Source organism: Perissodus microlepis, chromosome 16, assembly GCF_051167445.1.
Source record: "Perissodus microlepis isolate ML-2025 ecotype Zambia chromosome 16, ASM5116744v1, whole genome shotgun sequence".
In the NCBI taxonomy this organism is placed as follows: domain Eukaryota; kingdom Metazoa; phylum Chordata; class Actinopteri; order Cichliformes; family Cichlidae; genus Perissodus; species Perissodus microlepis.
Genome location: NC_140476.1, coordinates 24,419,031 through 24,440,298, shown reverse-complemented (window position 1 = coordinate 24,440,298; position 21,268 = coordinate 24,419,031). Strand labels below are relative to the sequence as shown.

The window sequence follows — 21,268 nt, the reverse complement described above, 5'->3', positions numbered from 1 at the left end:
CTATCCTCTAATATCTTCAGCTTCCTAATAGAACAACCACAGTTTTTAAAAAATGTCCAGGAGGACAATCAGCCACATTAATGATGGAGGAATCAGCGTGCCCACGATAAATGCAGCTATTATGAACACACACATGATTTTCCTGCTATGATGCGACAGAAATGTCTGCTTGTGTGTAATGTTTGGGTGACTGCACGGTTTCATCCATGTAGTGTAGGTCTGTGAATTTAAAAACTGGAATGAATCTCTGGTTGAAAAATGTCAATCTTTTTCAGTAGAAAGCAGAGAGCAAATTTCCTGCCATCTCATTGATCATCCAATCCCACCCAGTCAGTCTGTCAGACACACTCCCACACAAACCCACGCACACACACCGAGTGCTACGCAGAAACACTTTTTACTCACTCAGAAACTGCTTTTAATCCTCCTGCTTCAGTCTCATTGTACACCCTGCTTCTCTCTGTCTCTCTGCCATGAGTCCAGCTGTGGGCTCATCTGCCACAGATATTATTCATCATGCTTCTCTGTGTCTGTCACATTCACAGACACAGATGCACTTACACACAGGTGGAGCATGATAATTGCTAGTCCAGTTGGGGATGTGGCAAGTGGCAAATGGCATTCAGTGCAACAGCAGAGGCTTTATATTCTAGTGCTCATACATGCAGAAATAAACCTTTTACCTTTGTTATGAAGTGACCCTGAATGGCAGTTCAGCAAATGAGTCCTTTAATCTGTCACACTCAAATCTGTGAACCATCCCGATCTTGCATCCCCCCATCCAACACACACTCTAATTGCTTTGATTTCCTGTTCCAGATTTATGCCATATTGTCTCCTTTTTTTGCTAAATGCGCTTAAGCTTAGGCTGATTTCACTGGATTAAAGGCAGCAGTGAGTGCCATATTGATTTAATTCACAAAGGAGACAGCAGATGACAGGGGAACGGAGGGGAAGTGAGCGGGGCGTGTCATGATTTTTGGCTTTTCCCAGCTTAATCTTGCAGCCGCAACTGTACATCAGATCTAACATTATTTTCCCTCTCCTCTCTGTCTGTTTACCTTCACACCATTTCCAGAGCACCACAGCCAGTTTCAAAGAGCAGTGTGGGCTCCCCACTGTGGCCAAACTGAAGCAGTGCATCCAGACCTTGGGCACAAGGCTACAGAGTCCTGAGGGCACTATGGGGGCCACCATGGTTCTGAAGGATGGCTATCCATGTCTGGAGCCCCTGGTCGGCCTCTCGGAACCAACTCGCAAACTGCTCGCTGCTTATGAAACGGTCAGTAAGACACATTTATTGAGCTAACTGCTTCCTTAAAAAAGAAAGTTGTATTAATTCCTGTCTTGTGCAAACATGAAGAAAAATTTCTGACAAACTGCACAGACAAATATCGCTGTGAACTGCATCGTAGTTGCTCTAGGAAAATGATTGTAACTGGCCAATCCTGTTTATGATGCAACACTTATTTGTATTTTTAGACCATCAGCTTGCACTCGTCATAGTGGTGTAACCTACGTTTTTGCTGCAAGCTGGAGGTCATGAGTCAAAAAGTATTTGCCCTTTTTCCTGATTTCTTAGATTTTTGCATATTTGTCACACTTTGCCCAACCATGAATTCTGCTCTCTGCTAGAAAATCCGCAAGGATAATTCCCAGTCATTTCATGCCCTGACGCTCATGCATGCTTATGTTATGCAGCAGGAGAAAGGTCTGAAACAAACCAGCAAGTCCACCTCTCGATGGCTCAAAACCCCCCCAAAACAAAACAAATCAAGTCCAGACTCGCCGTTTATTCTGATCTTAAGGCGCTTAAACAGACGAATTAAGACAATCCTCTGCAAAAGAGTGGGCCAAAATTCCACCACAACCAGTTATTAGGTTTAGGGGACATTACTTTTTCACGTGTTCTTTTAACAAAGGCAATCATCATTTAAAAACTGGATTTTGCATTTTCTTGGATTATCGTGGTCCAATATTAAAATTAGTTTAATGAGCTGAAGCATGAAAGTGTGATAAATATGCCAAAAAAATATGAACTCACTTGGGCCTTAAAGGGCTTTACACTCAGCTCTCTCTTCACTATGACGGACCGGTGCAGCGTCCACATCACTGCAGCCGCAGCACCAATCCGTCTCCCTTCTCCCGTCACTCGTGAACAAGACCCTGAGATACTTAAACTCCTCCACTTGGGGCAAGAACTCGTCCCTGACCCAGAGTGGGCACTCCACCCTTTTCCGGCTGAGGACCATGGCCTCAGATTTGGAGGTGCTGATTCTCATTTTCACTGCTTCACACTTGGCTGCAAAATGTTGCAGTGCGAGCTGGAGGCCATCACCTGATTAAGCCAACAGAGCCACATCATCTGCAAAAAGCAGAGATGAGATCCTGAGACCACCCAAGTGAAAGCCTTCTGCCACTTGGCTACGCCTAGAAATTCTGTCCATAAAAATTATGAACAGAATCGGTGACAAAGGGCAGCCCTGGCAGAGCCCATCACCCACCGGGAGTGAGTCTGACTTGTTGCCGGCTATGCGGACCAAGCTCTTGCTACGGTTGTATAAGGATTGAATGGCCCGTAGCAATGGGCCAGACACCCCATACTCCTAGAGCACCACTGGACACCTCGAGGGACACGGTCGAATGCCTTCTCCAAGTCCACAAAACACATGTAGACTGGTTGGGCAAACTCCCATGCACCCTCAAGTATCCTTGAGAGGATCAAGAGGTGGTCCAGTGTTCCACGACCAGGATGAAAACCGCATTGTTCCTCCTGTATCCGAGGTTCGACTAACAGACGGACTCTGCTCTCTAGCACCCTGGCATAGACTTTCCCAGGGAGGCTGAGGAGTGTGATGCCCCTGTAGTTGGAACACACCCTCCGGCCCCCTTTCTTAAAGATGGGAACCACCACCCCGGTTTGCCAATCCAGAGGTGCCCCCCTGATCTCCACGAAACATTGTAAAGGCTTGTCAACCAGGACAGCCCTACAACATCCAGAGCCTTCAGGATAGTAGGGTCTTCCGAAGGGTCTTGACATGGAAGACCCTACCAGGGGGCAGAAGCCCCCGGACAACATAGCCCCTGGGATCCCTGGGACACACAAACCCCACCACCACGATAAGGTAGCAATTCACGGAGGGGGTTAGACTAATAATCATTAGTAATCTCCAGGTCTGGATCAAACCATAAGCTGGGGACTGAAGTTTAGGTTTGAATAATGCTCCTGGTTAGCTTCCACCTGGTGGTTTCTCAGTCACCAGGACCTAGAATGTCAGTTAAACCACACCCAGTCTCAGACATAGCTTTCTTTGAGGTCAAATGTCAACCTAATTTTCAGTTGTTGTTTTTTTTTTCAAAACAACCATCTGCACCAATCAGAAAGAGTGAATTTAGCCAATGAAATCATAAATATAATGATTATGAGACTATTTTGAGATGTGCATCTAGTGATCCCCATTGCATTAACAAGCTAGGTGTTTGAAGTGCTGATTTTAACTGTGCTTTGTGAGACCTACGTATATGTAGTTAGACCATGATATGTATCTTCATGAGCTCTGTTTCACTTATGAGCTCCTCATAATGCTGCTTTTGCTAACTTTGCTCCTTTGGCTGAAACCTTTAGCATCAGAAACTTTTCCACAGTTTGTGAAGTTTTTTTAGACATCTAACACTGCATCACTGAGTGTGCAGACCTTTGCTTACGTACATTTGCACCGTCTATAGGCATTAATTATACAGCAGCTCTGTGGTGACATGCATGAAACCGTCACCCACGAGCACGCACACACACACACACACACACACCTCCTACTCAATCTCCTCTTGCATTAGATCAGGACGAGACTCTCCCACCTCTTTTAGTGCTCAGCTATTTACTCCTACACATACCTCAGAACAGTGTGGTTATTTACGTATGTGAGTGCAGCTGATGATGTTTGCGGCAAAACCCAGCAAATGCAGCCCAGCAGGTCAGTGTCATGATGCCATAGTTGGTGTGATCTCCAATCAAACATCACACCTCTTCAGCCTTTCTGAGCACAAACACACAGCGCTCAGTCACCACACAAAAAGCTCCCTCTCTCTTCCTGTATTCAGCCCTTTTTTCCCTTTTTTATTTCTTTCAGTGATTTGAGGCAACTTGACTGATTTAAATGAGAAGATATAGTTACAACTCTCGCTATAGTTAGTTTAGCAAATTCTTCATTATTTAGAGATAGCAATAACTTTGCCGTACTAACCCAAGCTGCTTGGTCTGCAGTGCTGTTTAAGTGGGTGGTACGTGTCATCCACAGGGATACCAGGACCCAGAGTGTTCCAGCAGAACACTGATGTAATTAGAAGAAAATCAAGGAGCAGTTACTTGATTTTATATAAGTTTAATGTAAAATGTCATCATTTGTTTCACCAGGTTATTTTAAAACAAAGAAAAACAGTACCTGTTTACATCAAGGAAGATGGAACCTGCTCAAAACCTACTTAAGAGTGATCAGTTCATTACCATTGTCTAATATTTTCAGCTCTGTTGTATTTCATATCTGCACAAGCTGAGATCAGAAAGTTGTACATTGTCTCAGCCCAGGACACACTGACAAAAGAGATTCTTAATCTCAAGAGATTAAGTACCCTGTTAAAAAGTTATTTTGCTTGTATTTAAGCTACAGTACATGCCTGTATGTCATTTTGCTCTCAGCAATCATGTATCATGTATATAAGTAACTGAGAGATTAGAGTACATACTGTACACCTGAGTATCAGTGTAATGGTGAGAGAGTTGACTTGGAAGTGACAGGCAACCAATGTTACATCAGCAGTTACATCAACACACTTTTTTGCTTCATTCAGTGTTTTTTTTTTAACGTACTGCGTAACACCCTGCACATATAAAAGATATACCCCCTAAAGAGTATCCATACTACATTTTGTAAACAAAATCTCTGGGCATAATCTGTGATTTAGCCATGTATAAAGAGAGCCTATTAACTTATTACCTATCGTTAATTTTACATGCATGTCTTTAGACTGTGGGAGGAATCGGGAGTATGCCCACTCAGAGAGGTGTAGGACGAATATCCAAATTCCACACAGAAAGGCCCAGATGACCAGGGCTTTTAATACTTGATAATAAGTTGCCCATTTAGCTGATCTCTCCATCTCTGGACTTGTTCTACTATATTTAGATTGCTCTCTGGAAGTCCCATTCTTTTCCATTACATTTTTAATCTCCTCCAGTGTGTAAAAACAGCTGCACTTTGACTTGATTTTAAACTTAAGGAACAAGAACAAAGTACCAGAAAGGTTCTGGTCATTTACATTGAAAGCTATCCCTCAGAACCCTCATGACATTACAGTAGAACTGATGCCTGGACATTGTGACTCTGAGGGAAGAACAACCTCGTGAATGTCTCAAATAATATTAGCATGGCCCTGGACACACTCTTGACTTGATGCGCCACCTTTGGGGGAAAACAGCTGGAGGCACGCCTCTCAACACCAACGATGATCCTTCACACATATGTGGGTTGTTTTGAAAGAGACGCTTATTTTTGCTCTCTGTCACATTTTGAGGTTCAGAGTGCACAGTGCTGTTTTACATCGTTTCCTAATAGTCATAATGGGACTTCCAGGAAACCCTGAGATTCAAAACCTTAATCTGTAGCCCTGAGATTCCCAGGAGAGTATCTGGAAGAAGAAAATGGTCACATTTAAATCAGGTAAAGGTTAGATCTTGTATGGCCCAGACTATGTGATATGTCACATTTTCGAATACACTACACTAAAATATTGGGACACACCTCTTAATCTTTGAATTCAGGTGTTTTTAGGCCCTTATATCCTTATATCTGCACAAAGTCAAACACTGAGCAATGCAATCTTCCTTTATAAACATTTATGAATAAATGGATTGTTGTAAAGAGTCTGGGATGCTATCGTTGCAAAAAGTCAGTTTGTGAAATTTCTTCCGTAAATAGTCCATGATCAGTGGTATTATTGCATCAACTGGAGCATTCTGCTAGTTTGTAAGTAAGAGCACTCCCAGAGCTACAAAATGACCTTGAGCTGGCCACTGGTATGAGTGTTTGGTCACAGGCAGAACAATGTTTGCCAGTATGTGATAAGTTCAGACTTTGGGCGTTAATTTAAGGGGTTTTACATGCATGGTTTCAAGATTACAGCCAATTTTATCCCCAGTCCCCCAGTTTCAGATGTTCAAAATTAATGAGAGAATCTAACATGAATTTCAATATAAAAAGGTTTTAATACTTGGAGAAAAAGCCAATCTCCACCTGAAGTCAAATATTCTGTTTCCTCCCGTGAAATGCTTCGATGTTGTGAAGTTGTTTTTCTCAACCATGGAAATAATTCTGTCTACAAGCAGCTTCAGACCTTTTGGTGCACCACACTGATGATTTAGCCTAATCTCCCTCTCTGAAAGATTTGTTTTGTCTCTAATGATGGCCTCCTTCACCTGCCCTCACATCTCTTTGGGCATCACCTTTAAAATGACATTAATGTTACTGTGACAAGCTTTAAAATACGAATTGAACATTGTGAATCAACTTCAGATATTATGTCCACTTCATTTGGCATGAAATACGAGGCAAAGGGCCTCACATGGCCACATGGCCACAAAACTACTTGTCAGTCAATTGTCCAATTAATTTGAACCTCTGAAAATGGAAGAAGGGACACAGTTTGTAAAACCTCTTGCATTTAAGCTGAAAGTCTGTACTTGAGTCTCAACACAGTGGTGCCTCTGCATATCACTGCAGTAGATGCAGTAGCAATAACATTCATTACTTTTGTCCATATATTGTACTGCCTTCTGCATACTTGACATAGTATTTTTCATAAACCTTGAACATATAAAAGGACCAAAAAGTGAACATAGAAATTGTCTTCCTGTTTGTTCAGATGATTGCTACCCAGAAACAGCTGATCGAGAATGCTGATGCAGTACAGGAGAGGATCGCTCAGGTGCAGAGGGAAGGTAAAGTATGCAGAGATGGATGAAAGGCTGCGTGGCTGGTGTGAGTGTCGTTTTGATCAGGTCTCATGAATAAAAGATCTGCAGCATGGGATATTCCCAAATTCTAACAAATCATCAAATAAGCAAGTCTGACTGAAACATCTAACAGTAGAGCTTAATTAGGGCTCTGCGAGTAAACAGCTTTGCATGTGGTTGCTGTAGCACTCTCTAAATTGGGTTCCCGTGAGGCACATATTTACAAAAGTATCTCTGTTTGAAATGTTGTTTACAATAAGTCAGCTGTTCTCTCTCACATTTGTACTGGATTTTCTGAACAGCTTATTTTCCAGCGTGTTTTTGCCTTTGGATGATTGACCTTTATGTGTCAGTGCTTTTGCTTTTACGTAAACATGTCAGTCTAGTTTATACGACAACACACACGTAACTGCAACTGGGATAGCTGAGGGAAATCATCCATACGCTTGACAGCTATGTTTCACCTGAATTTGATTTGCCGATTCCCAAGCTGCTCTGCCTCAATAATGTTCCTGCTTTCGTGCTTCACAGGAATGGACTTCCATGAGGATCTCTCTCGGCTTGGAGAGAAGGAAGGACTAAAGGGTCGCAAGCTTAACAAAGCCGTGGAGAGTTTCACCTGGAACATTACTGTACTTAAGGTAAAGGAAGGCAGAACATAAATAAATAGAAACATTTTGTAGGACGGACTTTGAAAAATGTATCTGTAATTTCAGAAGACAAACAGTGACAATAGCCCGACTTCAGGCTGGACGAGGCCTTTACAGACCGGACGCGTCGAATTCGTGCAGATATTTTGTTTGTTGAAAATATTTCTGGGCTCACTTCCTAATGCAGCCATTGGCACCGAGCATGTAATTTCACAGGAAGAATTTTCAGCATTATTTCAGCTTGCTTTTTTTTTTTTTAAAACAATGATTTATTGATTTTTTGGAACAACACAAACAGCAACAAATCAGCACAGCCAAATACAACTAAGAAAAAGAGAAGAAAAAACAAATACAGGTACATGAGTTACAGATATACATGTCTGGGTCAAAATATGTACAGCGTTTCACATTTGAAGTTAAGGGAAAGAAAAAAGAAAAAAAAGGGGAGAAAAAAAAAAAGGGAATACAGACATTAATTATTGTGTTTAAAAACAAAATGTGATCCCCCTTTATGTAATAGCACAGCAAGGTCACAAGGTAGGTGACCAGGCAAAGGCTGCATATCCTACAGAATGCATTACAATTGCCCTTTATGATGGCACTAAGGCGCTCCATTGGCAGCACCTTGAACATTTCTCCGTACCATTGTGTAACAGTGGGGGGCTGTCTCTGAATCCATTGAAACAGTACACATCGCCTCGCTAAATGTAAAAGTTTACCTAACAAAAGCATCTGTACAGAAGACAGAGAGAGCCCTTCTATACATAGACCCAGAACGAATATCACAGGGTTCAGTGGGATCGTCTGGAGAAGGATTGAGCAAAGCTCTATAGCAATATTTTTCCAAAATCTAGTAATTAAAGGACATTGCCATATGCAATGGTAGTAGGTTCCCACATCCGTATTGCACTTTACACAAAGAGGAGAAATCTGAGGATGAATTTTATTTAGAAACTCTGGCGTACGCTGCAGTCTATATAAGATTCTGTAATGGCTTTCCTGGAGTCTGTTACAGGAAAACAATTTCTTGGCAGATCTAAAAGTTTTGGACCATGCTTCTGCACTAAGCTGAACTTCCAGGTCGGTTTCCCACCGAACCCTGGCCTTATCAGTGGTTACAAAATTCAAAGACAATAACTTCCCATAACAAAGAGAGATAAATTTATTTTTTGTGATTATTTCCTCATTAAATTTAAGAAGAAAGCTTTCAATAGGATTCATAACTGGTTGATTGGCTGGAAATTTAAGGGAATTTACAAAGTGCCTTACTTGTAGGAACCCAAAGAAGTGTTTCTGTGGTAAATTATATTTAATTTGAACTTGATTAAAGGCCATAAAACCACCCCTTTCAAGCAGATCGCAAATAAATCTTATATTTTTAGAACACCAATCATCAAATATACTATACTTTCCTCCCAGGTATTGAAATTATTTCTGACACCAAGAGGAAGGTCAGCCAGATCAATAGATAAAACACTAAGAAGCGAAAGAGGGTCACAGCACCAAGTATCTACCGGTGGCTCGCCTTGGTACAGAAAGGAATGTAACCACCCTGAGATTATTTGTGCATGGCAAGCCCAGTAATAATATAAAAGGTTAGGAAGTGCCTGCCCCCCTCATCTGTAGGCAGTTGTAAAATCTGTATCTTTAGTCTAGATTTCTTCCCATGCCATATAAATTTAGAAAGATATCCGTCAATCTCTGAGAATGTTTTTCTGTTGATCCTGACAGGCAACATTTGTATGGGATATAATATTCTGGGTAAAACATTCATTTTGATTAAACTTATTCTACCCATCCAAGATAGGGGGAGGTCAAACCACCTATTGAGGTCATTCTTGATTGAGACCGCAATTGGTTTAAAGTTCAACTTGTACAACTCTGTTGTGTCTGCGGACACCCTAATACCTAAATATGTAAAACCAGTGGTTGACCACCTGAAAGGAAAATTAGGAGGAGTGTCCCACCTCCCCCCATCACCCAGTGGCAAAGCTTCAGATTTATCATAATTTATTTTATACCCTGAAAAAAGGCCAAATTGATTAATGATATGTGTCAGTGCAGGAATAGATGTTTCTGGCTTAGTGAGAAAGAGCAACACGTCATCCGCGTAAAGGGAAATTCTGTATTCAGTATTCAACAAGGTTACCCCACAGATCTCAGGGTCAGTTCTTACAGCCTCTGCCAGTGGCTCCAATGCAAGTGCAAACAGTAGGGGAGAAAGGGGGCATCCCTGACGCGTTCCTCTACCCAGTGGAAAAACATCTGAGACCGAGCCGTTAACCAACACCCTTGCAGCTGGGGCCCCATACAACAGTTTGACCCACTTGACAAATTCAGATCCCAAACCAAAACTTTCCAAAACATCAAATAGATACTCCCACTCCACGTGATCAAATGATTTCTCAGCATCCAGTGAAATTGCAAGAGCCCTATAATTGGTGTTCTGAGAGAACTGCACAACATTTATGAGTCGGCGTACATTGGAGCGGGAGTATCTATTCTTGACAAAACCCGCTTGGTCAGGCTTTATCAGAACTGGCAGAACCTCCTCCAATCGTCTAGATAAAATTTTGGACAGAATCTTGCAATCTACACCGAGTAAACTTATAGGTCTGTAAGATGTACACAGATCTGCAGGTTTATCCTTCTTTAAGATCAGGGATATATGGGCAAGGTTTAAGGTGGGTGGAAGTGTGGAATCTCCTCTCAAGAGATTCTACATACATTTTTAATAAAGGACCCACCATGTGTTTGGCCATTTTTTTTATAAAACTCTGGCCCAAACCCATCAGGGCCTGGAGCTTTTCCACTCTGTAAGGATTTGATTGCATCTAAAATTTCCTGCGCCCTAATAGGACTGCAAAGATCTAATCGACTTTCCTCTGATAGTATAGGGAGATTAACATTATCAAGAAACAATTTCCTAGCGTCTACAGTATTTTGACACTCAGGGGAATATAAGTCCTGATAGAACTCTTTCATTATTTTGCTGATAAGTTTAGCCTCGAATTGTAAAACACCTTTCTTATCTTTTAGAGAGGATATTGCATAAGAGCCCTTTTTCCCCTGGGCAAGTCGGGCAAGTAAGCGTCCAGGTTTGTTGCCCGATTCAAATAATCTATGCTTTGCAGAATATTGCAGTTTCTGCTTTCTGAGTTAGTAGTTGGTCCAGGGCTGATCTGGCTGCATCCAGTTTTTTAAACACAGAAACAGACGAGGATTTCTTAAACTCCCTCTCCAAGTTAGTAATGTTGCGTTCAAGTACTAATTGTTTGGCTAAGGTGCTCTTCTTTTTCGCTGAGGTGAAAGAGATAATAGAGCCCCTGAGAAATGCCTTACCCGCCTTCCATAGAGTAGAAGCACTAACCCCCGGTAAGTCATTTGTAGAAAGAAAAAGTTCCCACTGATCTTCTAAATATTTTACAAATTCAGGGTCACTAAGGAGAGCTGGGTTTAGCCGCCAGTGTCTAGACAAGGGATCATAATAAGGTGGTAATAACTCCATTGAGACTGATGAGTGGTCTGAGAGAGCGCATGTGTTGATCAAACAACCCCGAGTTCTGTCAAGGACAGATCTAGAAACACACATGTAATAAATTCTGGAAAAAGAAAAATGGGGGCGTGAGAAAAGTCTTTCACATGTGGATTACAAACTCTCCAGGCATCAAAAAGATCAAGATCTGAGCAGAAGTCCATTGCAGCCTTTGCCATTTTTGAAGGTGGTTGAGATTTTGGTGGATTATAATCAGTTTCAGGACTCAAACCACAGTTAAAATCCCCACCAATTATTACGTGATTCGGACACACAGAGGAGGTTTTTGCCAGAAGGTTTGAATAAAACAATCTATCAAAAGTATTTGGTGCATAAACACTTCCTAATAGAATTTGCTCCCCATATAAAAGCCCAGTAATCAGAATAAATCGTCCGTCCGTATCCCTTACAATAGTATTTAGAGTGAATGGTAGATTTTTATGGATCAATATTGCAACGCCTCTACTTTTAGAGTTAAAAGAGGAATAGTAAATTTGTCCCACCTAATCACGCTTGAGTTTTAAGTGTTCAGAGTCTGTGAGGTGAGTCTCTTGCAGTAATGCAATCTGCACTCTATCTTTTTTGAGTGAGGAAAGTATTTTGTGTCTCATAACAAAGTGATTCCCTTGACATTGAGAGTTATAATTTTAATGTTACTCATTGTAAAAGTTGTCAGTCATTGGACAAAAATCGTCAACCCGAAGCAAACAAAAGACCCATCATAATAAACTTTTAAACTTTTAACATAATTTTTGACGATTTTTTTTGGATACGAATAAACGGATCTGACCGATCAGACCTCGGCATTTGGCGAAAGTACGCTTGTAGCTCAGAACAAGCATTGGTACTAAATAATAATAACATAACATGTACAATGATGTGGAAATAATACTGTTTTATAGTATTATTATTATTATTATTATTTATTTATACTATAATTATACTATTTTAGCTCAGGCACACAGATAGATGCAGCTTCAGCTCCTGGATCAGCTTCTTCTCATGAGGATTGGATGGATGCAGAATATCTGTGCCGTACTTTTCTTGTTTAAAAACATCAGGGCCAGGTCATCGTGGCTAGATGTCGACTTCTTTTTTAAATTTTTTAAGGACATATTTCCTGTAACAATGCAATTAGTCATATATACATACACGTATGTATATATGTTACCAGAAATTCATAATTTGCTGTTGCTTTTTCACAGCGCGCTCAGTCTCGGCCTTAGGTCCTCAAAGACTCTTGGCTCAGTTTGGTTCTGCATGATGTCAATCAGAGGCAGCCAATCAGAAGAAAGTTGACGTAAAGAAAGAGGAAGGGAGTTAATTTTACAGTCACACTCGGTCAGGCAGTGGTTGGTCTGTAAAGGGTTAAGCAGAAACTCTCTTTCATTATTTACATTCAAAGTTGAGCCACAACCTCATAGATTTGAAACACCAATTCCTCCACAATTAATGATGTAATTCAGGGGTGGGGAACTCCAGGCCTCGAGGGCCCGTGTCCTGCAGGTTTCAGATGTGTCCTTGATCCAACACAGCTGATTCAAATGGCTAAATGACCTCCTCAGCATGCCTTTAAGTTCTCCAGAGGCCTGGTAATGAACTAATCATTTGATTGAGGTGTTTTGACCCAGGGTGAGATCTAAAACCTGCAGGACACTGGCCCTCGAGGCCTGGAGTTGCCCACCCCTGATGTAGTTGCTGCAGGACATCAGTTTCATGACACTTTTCATAAAGCAATAGAACCAGAATAGAACAAACTGAGTCGAGTCCTCGATTACAAATGTGTCGACAATCTCTCTGCGTTTAAGAATTGGCTGCAGTCGGTTTGAGTCGGACTGTAACTGTAGACAGGTTGGCTCCCACTTTGAGACCTGTGTGCAATGGCCTTGCAATCCGAAGCAGTCCAAGAGGTTGAGCATGTGGTTGAGGGCATGTCTTAGCATGACTACGCGCAATCAATCACTGAATTAAAAAAAAGGAATGCAATCATTGGGCAAACTCCACATTTTCCTTGGTGCAAGGAGGCTTCTGTCCTATTTTCACTCTTGCTGAGCCATAAGGCAGCTTGTTTTAGACAGAGCCGAACCAACACCAAGAACGAGATAAATAAGGATTCATCTTGTTTAGGGCTGCCACAAACGATTATTTTGATAGTCGACTAGTCACCGATTATTTTTGCGATTAGTCGACTAATCAGATCATGCGTCCATTGGACGTAAAACGTACAGCTTATTGCACCAGCAGCATCTGCTCTTATATAACTATCATTAGCTTACAGCTTTAAGTGTTTAAGTTATGTGCTAACTAAAAATAAAGACAAGATGATAGTTTCTTAAATTTTAATGAAATTTGCAGATTGTTTCGGTGAAGTTTAATAAACTCCTTGATATCTAAAACATAACGGGACACCGGAGTATATTCTCGAGCATTTCACACTTCTGATAATCAGCTGTCTGCTTGACGTTCATTCAGCTGTGTAAAAACTATAACTTTGATCTCAGCCAAACCGATTTACTCAGGAACAAATAAAATACTAAAAAAAAAGCCAAACAATAAAATTTTTAAGTTATCTAAGTGACTTATATATGTTTAACCCGAGTAGCGAAAGACGGCGGTGGGTTTGAAAACGATTCAGTGTTCTCACGGGCTCTAGTGAGCCTTGCCCCCGGCTAGCTATCGAGCTAGTGGGTAACAGACGTCTCCGAAAACATCGGAGCGCTTTTGAAAATATGTGGTGTCTTGATAAACTGAGCAGATATTTGAGGTTTACACAGCTACATTCTCCCCTGAAAATATGTTAAACGTTTATTATGTGACCCAGAAAGAATAATAAGAGTAATATTAAAACTAACTAGCTGCCGCCATTGTTGGAAACTGAGCAGGGCCGCGCTATGAATTCTGGGACAGAGCTGCTTCTTCTTCTTCGGGGTTTAATGGCAGCTGGCATCCTTGTACATGCAGTGCTGCCATCTTCTGTTTCAGTCCGTTATTACACTCTTAAATCCTACTACTTATTCCTGCGTCTTTTGTGCTCTTACAAAGCTTCAAACGACGCGTCGACTATTAAATCAGTCGTTGACGATTTTGATAGTCGACGTAATCGTGACTAGTTGACTAATCGTGGCAGCCCTAATCTTGTTTGGAGCTGGGATTGTGCAGAGCTGCTACAGGGGAGAACAAGAATAAACATATGGAGCCTGAAATGAGCAGAATATGTCAGCTTTTTACATACGAGGAGAATTCCCCCCAACACCCTCCTGCATACACCCGTCCCTAATAACAAAAGACTATAAAACTCATTTAAATGTTACCTTTTGCTTTCATTGAAGTTCATGACTTTGCAGGTATGAGTCAGACTCACGCGTCTTCCTTTGTGCTGCAGGGACAGAGCGATCTGTTACGTGGGGCTAAGATGGATTCTCTGGATGCCCTGAGGCAGCTGGCTCTGGCCTGTGAAGCCTGTGGACTCACCTCCTCCTCTTCTTCCTCCAATTCCTCATCCTCCAATTTCTCCACAGCTGAGCTGCACTACTCCTCCCACCCCCTGTCCGGCCGCCGAAGCAGCACACACGGCAACGGACGCATCTGAGACCCACCTGTCCAACCCCCCACCCCCCCGGGTCCAACACACTGCCAAAGATGAAAAGGGATTGAAAATAGTAATTACAGAGGATAGCAGACAGAAAAAGAAAAGAAAAGCCTGGACCTGGGTGTGTAAAGCAACAGATTAGACTGGAGGATTTTCTCTATGCTAGAGTGTATTCCTGTATACAGTGCAGTAAATGTGTAGACTAAAGCCTTACGGTGAGTCCAGCCTGCAGAGAGGCTCCTCATGAATGTCTGCCGGTGGAAGAAAGACGTTAAACACAGGAACTTAATTTTCTGAGAGCTTAAATCAGCATTTAAAAGTCAATAGTTTCTTCCTCATTAATGAGGAAATCAGAGACAACTTAGTAGTTTGTGACACTGGAGCCTCTGATGATGACCGTCATATTACTGGTGTTTCGTTTCAGAGGTGAAGTTTTGGAAAGGAGCGAATGTAGAGCTGTTAGTTTGGCCTGTCCCTTGGGAAGGCAGCAAAATTGCCTGTGTGTGTTGGAAATGGTGGAAAGGTGCAATAACAGATTGAGAAAACCTCACAGGTGGAGAGTTGCTGATTACGTTAGCCTAGAATTTTAGTATTTTAGACGTAGCTGCAGAAACGTTTGCAGTTGCTTAATATTTAAAAGGAAAACTGAGGTTTAATCCAGTTAGGATGACCACCGATCAAGTAGAGTATATACTAATGACTGACAGTTAGTGTTGTGATCACTAACCTCTGTCCTTTCACCTGAATAGTGGAAGTATCCTTTTTCTGACTCGTTCTCCTTAAAAAGCATAGCAGCGTCTGCCTAATTTCTTCACAGCTTTCGAACAAAATGAGCTTCAGATGGAGAAAAAGGATCTTATCTCAAATATGAAGGCTTATTAATGAGGTTTGGGAGTTTGGAAAGGTTGCAGGTCAAATCAATCCAGCCATTTGTGTAATGTATTGCTTCTTTCCAGACTGCAATCTCTTAACCTCTGTAGGCCTTATCTGGCCTGTTTGAGGATTAATGCACTTACTAGATGCCCTTGTAACTCCGAGTACACTCACACATTTCCCCTTCTGGTTTGTGTGTTTGTGCAAAGAAAGCACCAGAAGCTTGCACACACACGCACACAGGTTCTTATTATCTCCACGCAATGGCTTGTGGGGCTGTTGGCATTTGTTGTTTGTTAGTGTGGTAATTGGAGAGGATGTGTATGTAGTACTGCATGTCTGCTGTGTGGATCTTGTTACCACCTCACTATGCTGACATGTGGTGTAATGAAAGCTCAGAGTCTGTGGAGGAAGAGCGGCTTCCTGCAGTTTGGATGAAGTTGACTACACTGGTGTAGCAATAATTTCAACTAAAGTAATACACAAAGACTGTATAACTCAACAATAGAATGAACTGTGCAACTCAGTTATAAAAGAAATCAACTAAAACACATGTGATATGATGTGTGGCAGGGGCTGCTCATGGTTGTGTCAGTGATGGTGTTATTCTGTGTCTCTGAGCATTAATGTGTGCTTCTTTTTAACACGGGGAAACTTGTTCTTAAACTCTGCTGTTGTATCTGTCTCTGGCAATGCTGGGTTTTAACCAAACTCCATAGAAGTGAGGCTCAGCAGCACGTGGGACCAATCTAGCATGACTCCAGAAACTCTCAGCTCAAGCTTTTTAAGGGTGACATGTCTTAAAGTGGGCCTGTTCCACTCCAGAACTCTAGTAGAGTGGCTTTCGTGATTTATGGTAAATAAAAATAATCCTTATTTGTCTTATAAAGTTGTTTTACTTCTTCTGACCAGCTGCCCTTTGCAGATTTGGGGCTTCTCTGCTCAAAGAGCTGTGTGCCTCAAATGGCCATATTAGGTAAATCCTGTCCTGTCTGATAGCCTGTCATACAGAGCCAAGAGTAGAAAAACTGTGTGAAACAGAGCATCTAGAGCAGTTAGAAGCAGACGCTTACTCACTCATTTGAATATTTGGCCACGTTTAATAAGAGCAGCCACCGCTGGGACCATAATGACAGAAAATAGGTACCTTTGCAAACAACACTGTTTTCTTAATTTTGTTTGAGATACAATAAAAATCACATCTTAGTTCTGCTGGATTGACTTGTGATTGTAATCCAGTGCCAACCAACTTAAATTCCACCTCCGTGTTTGAAGGAGGAGGCATCTTAACCTAACTTAAGACTAAAAGACATTTTGAATGTTTCTTTTTCCCTTTCAGGAGAGCAGGTACGTGGGCCACGGCTAAATATTGGAGCTTAACAGCCAGTGGCATTTTTAGAGTAGACAAGATATAATGAGAAGCACAGGGTTTACTAACTGACTTAGTCCTGTGCAGACGTGTATGTGCAAAGCTACTGTATCTTCTGAATGAGTCTGCCGTGTTTTGTAATAACCTCCTTCTTACCCCCTACTTCTCTCCATCCTCTTGTTCCTGCTGCTCTTCCCGAGACTCCAGGTGGGCAGTGACGGAGCTGGTGTACTGAGTCATAGCCACAGGAGGAAGCTGACCTAATAACATTTCCATGTTTTTCTTTGGGTGTGTGTGAGTGTGTGCGTGCCTGTGAAAGGGCTTCACAAAGTAGAAAACAAATAATGGCAAGAGAGCAAAGGTTGCAGAATAGAAGAAGTGTCTGATATTGGCTGCATGTGTGGGTCGGTGGGCACACCTGCAGAGCTTCGTAATTGGCTGGGAGCAGTAGACGTGGTGACAGCACCTGCTGTTTGGGTCTATTAATAACACTCTGACTCACTGGAGGCTTCAAGATGTGAGTTTGTGCTGGAGCGCTTATGTTTGTCACCATACAACGGTGCCCTAATTCCTGACCCAATGATGCTGGTTTTCGGTTGCTGGTGTTTCGGGTCCTCTGTGGAGGATTACTGCCCCCAAGAGGCAAGTTTGTAAATTTTTTCATAGGGTCATAGGAGGTGTTGACTGCCTAGAGCTCTCCAGGACTGCAGGGAGGATCTCTCTGCATTAATGGTCTGTGAGCTGCAGGTAAACAAACCACAGTACTAGCTTTTCTGTTAAGTTAAGCTTATCCTTGGAATAACTCATCATGTGAAAAAATATTAGCATCCCACGGAAATAGTTTTTTTTTTCATATATATATATTTGGACAAGTAAACACTAGATGAGCTTTGAAACAGTGCCTAAAGGCGGGGTGTGAGGAAAAACACAGGGTTTAAAAACTTATTAGGCTGATGAGTTTGTGCACAGATGATGTTACTGTCTTAGAGGACTCCACGGTGAAAATTAACCCTTTTTATTCAACATAAAGTATGTAAACTTTGACATCTGAAGTTAGTATTGATAAATGATAAATGGCGTGGTACTTCGCTACTCTGTGCACAAAACACTTTTGTCTCCTAGCTCATTCCATAACCCTCCATTCCTTCTTTTTTAACCACCCCCTGTTGATTTTCTAGTCTTTACATCATCACCTCATCAAAAGGGCCTTGCATACATTCCAATCAGTCTCTGATCTCACACATAATTAATAGCTGAATCAGTGTCTGGAATCGACAGTCCCTAAGGTAGTGAAGCAACCCCAAACCGATTATTTCCACCTCCATAGTTCTCATGAGGTTCTTCTTCCGAAGCTGCCTTTGGTCATTCCTGATATAATGACTGAGCAACTCAGCCAGTTTTGTTCTGAGCTTCTTTTTCAAACAGTAAACACTTTTTGTGGCACCGTTAGTTGCAAGACTTAAAATCCTGGTTTGTCTTTGCATCAAATGGTGTATATAATATCATAATATCATATCATATAAGTTGGAAAACATATGAAATCAATTTCCAGATTTGTAGACATTCACAACTGTGAGTATGATGGCAAAGTCTTCAGGAGCACAGAGAACAGCAGAACGATAAAAATGGGAGCTCCTAATGTTATGGACATTACGTTTTCTATGATGGAACTGACAAAAAACAAAAAGAAAATAATAATTTTAAGTTTTACTTCTTTTAAAATAGGCCCTGTATTATTATTTTTACTGTTTCACCTTCAAATGTTTGCTTGTCCAAATATATCAAGAAACTTTTATGAAGATCATAAACTTTTCTTTGACGTAATGAGTTTTATGCTCTATTTATAAAGCTCGTGATCACTGAGCTGATGCATTGAACAAAGGCAGTATGTAAGCCAAGAAAAATGGCTGCTTGATCTTTTTTTTGGAATTCGACCTCTGTGGCGTGTCAGGAATCTGCAACTGAACCCAAATGTGTAGCTGGATGAATCAAATGAACCAGATCTTTGTTTCTTTTTGTCGCTTGATCGAACCCATTTACTTCTATAATAGCAAAACATATGAGAAATTTTCCAATGAATGTCCTTTTATACCTTCCAGGCAGCTATTGCTTTCATTTGGTATCTGTATGGTATGAAAGTCAGCTTCCAGGTTAAACCAGTTCAGTGAACATCCTGCTCAGGTTTATTTTATCAGTGATATTATTCTACAGATGCAAGCAGACAGAAAACGAGCAATATTTTCATCAACACAACAGAGAAAGTTCCCTTTCTCAAAACCCTTTTTGTTCAAGAAGCTACCAAACCGACATCACTACGTGCATTGTGATTAATGTGATCAGTGCAACACTGTGCAACAATCAAAACCATCTTGGGACTTCTCAGTAGCACACGGTTTTCTCACAAAAACATTTTCTTTTTTGTTAAAGGTACTTAACAAGTACTTTGTTATTTAAATTTTTTTTTCAAAAAATAACCAAAGCTTTCAGCAGATTTTAAAGAAACAACCTTTCAGTCTTTAACCATCTATTACTGTTGTGTTTACCCGCTGGTAAAATGCTCCCACCTGCTGGTGAAAGCTTGAAGTACATTTAGAAGGGGCTAATTAAAAAAAAAAACGAAATTGTGCTTTTGTTGCGCACAAGTTAATAAAGCTGAGCATGTCGTTCACTGTAGTTTGTTTCAAGCAAGGGTGAGGTCAGTCATGAAGATCTGTAGTCACTGAATTCAGCTCGCAGAAAGAGTGGCATTATCCTGGGAAGAAAAGCAAACCAACACAAACGCAGGGTTCAGCTAACCCAGCACTCGTACGCTTTGTCTTCACATCACCTCGTGTGATGATGGCCAATGTCAGATGTTTTGCAGTATTAAAACTTCAGTGTTTACCTCTGCCAAAGGTACTGCAGTCACCATTCAGTACAATGCTTTACATTCAGTGCATTGCATCCCATTTGTAACCCACTGCTGCTCCCGGATCCTTGAAGCTATTTCCCTTTATGACTTCAAAAGTGGGAACACATCCACGGAAAGATTTCTCTCTCACTGTGATTCAATATTTAAGCAGAATTCTGGTTTGTTTCAGATATTTCCCATTATTGTGCCAATTGCTGCTCCATGAATCGTGCTTACTCTGCCCTCCCCTCCACTGTAATGATTCAGTACAAAACAATATCAACAAAAAGTGTTCTTACTTGAGTCTGTCTGATTGAAACACAATAATGGGAAACATGCAAGGTTAAAATAAGCCACCATTCACCCATAAGGTGTCAGTTTGAGGTGTGGGAGTGGTAGACTAGCCATGTAAAAGATGGGTGCTACAATTGTACTGCAATGTACCTGTTAATCCATGTGTCTTAACTTAGAGCTAACCCTCCCTGTACTCTTCAGCGTGTGTGATGCTACCAGTGGTCAAATAGCGCTTAACGTTCATGTGAATAATCGGAGAGTTGTTTATACCTGCCGTAGTGACGTGGACAAACATGTGAAACACTTGGAAATGTGTAAAGGTGTTTTAGGTTTCGTAGGCTAATATCTGTGGCATCTACAATGTGTGTATTGGCCTGTATCTGCACCACTGACCTTTTAAACCAGTGCAGTTCCCTCAACTGTTCTCATAGTCCATTGTATGTTTTTGTAAAGCTGACAGGAGAAATAAAGACCAAAAGAAGAAAAAATATTTATTGAAGTGTGTTTTAAAGCTATAAATATATATAATTAATTAAATGGACCTTGCTTTTATTTTGAAAAGCTACTGTGTTTTCTATCTGACTAATAATCAAATATAACAGTATGTATCCCAGCTAAATAAAGACTTCTTTTCCTGACCAAATCTTCTGGTCGTGCATTCTTGATCTCGTCCTGCTGTAGGTATGTTTACAATATATGCACCTCTAACATATAACTGTCATAGGGCTTGGCATGGTGTCATGCAAGTCTTTTCTAATGCTGTAAAGTCGGGACGGCTCCAGAGGTTTCTCCTTGGATTATACTTGCTTGCTGGTATGCACACAGACAAACACCATGGCTGTAAGATGGAAGTGTAGTTTCTGACAGATTTAAAGACAGGTTAGCAGCAAAAACACCAGAGCTTACTGACAGCAAAGTTTTATTGAATTAGCAAAATCAGTGAGGATGTGGCAGGTGATTGGTGTGTGTGTGTGTGTGTGTGTGTATTGGAGGGGGGGGGGGGGGGGGGGGGGGATAGAAAAAACACATGAACGTGACTAACAAAATAAAACAGGAAATGAC

The 21,268-nt window shown here is 41.3% G+C and overlaps 1 protein-coding gene across 1 annotated transcript in view; it reads left to right on the top strand.

Moving 5' to 3' along the window:
• plcl1 (phospholipase C like 1) overlaps nt 1-20,849 on the top strand; it is a 119,955-nt gene extending 99,106 nt beyond the window's left edge. Inside the window, exons 9-12 of the mRNA XM_084908831.1 lie at nt 1,079-1,282; nt 6,916-6,991; nt 7,538-7,647; nt 14,574-20,849. Of these exons, the coding sequence (XP_084764957.1) occupies nt 1,079-1,282; nt 6,916-6,991; nt 7,538-7,647; nt 14,574-14,780 (597 nt within the window). The 3' untranslated portion in view covers nt 14,781-20,849. The remainder of the gene's footprint in view (nt 1-1,078; nt 1,283-6,915; nt 6,992-7,537; nt 7,648-14,573) is intronic.
• Nucleotides 20,850-21,268: the final 419 nt, after the last annotated feature.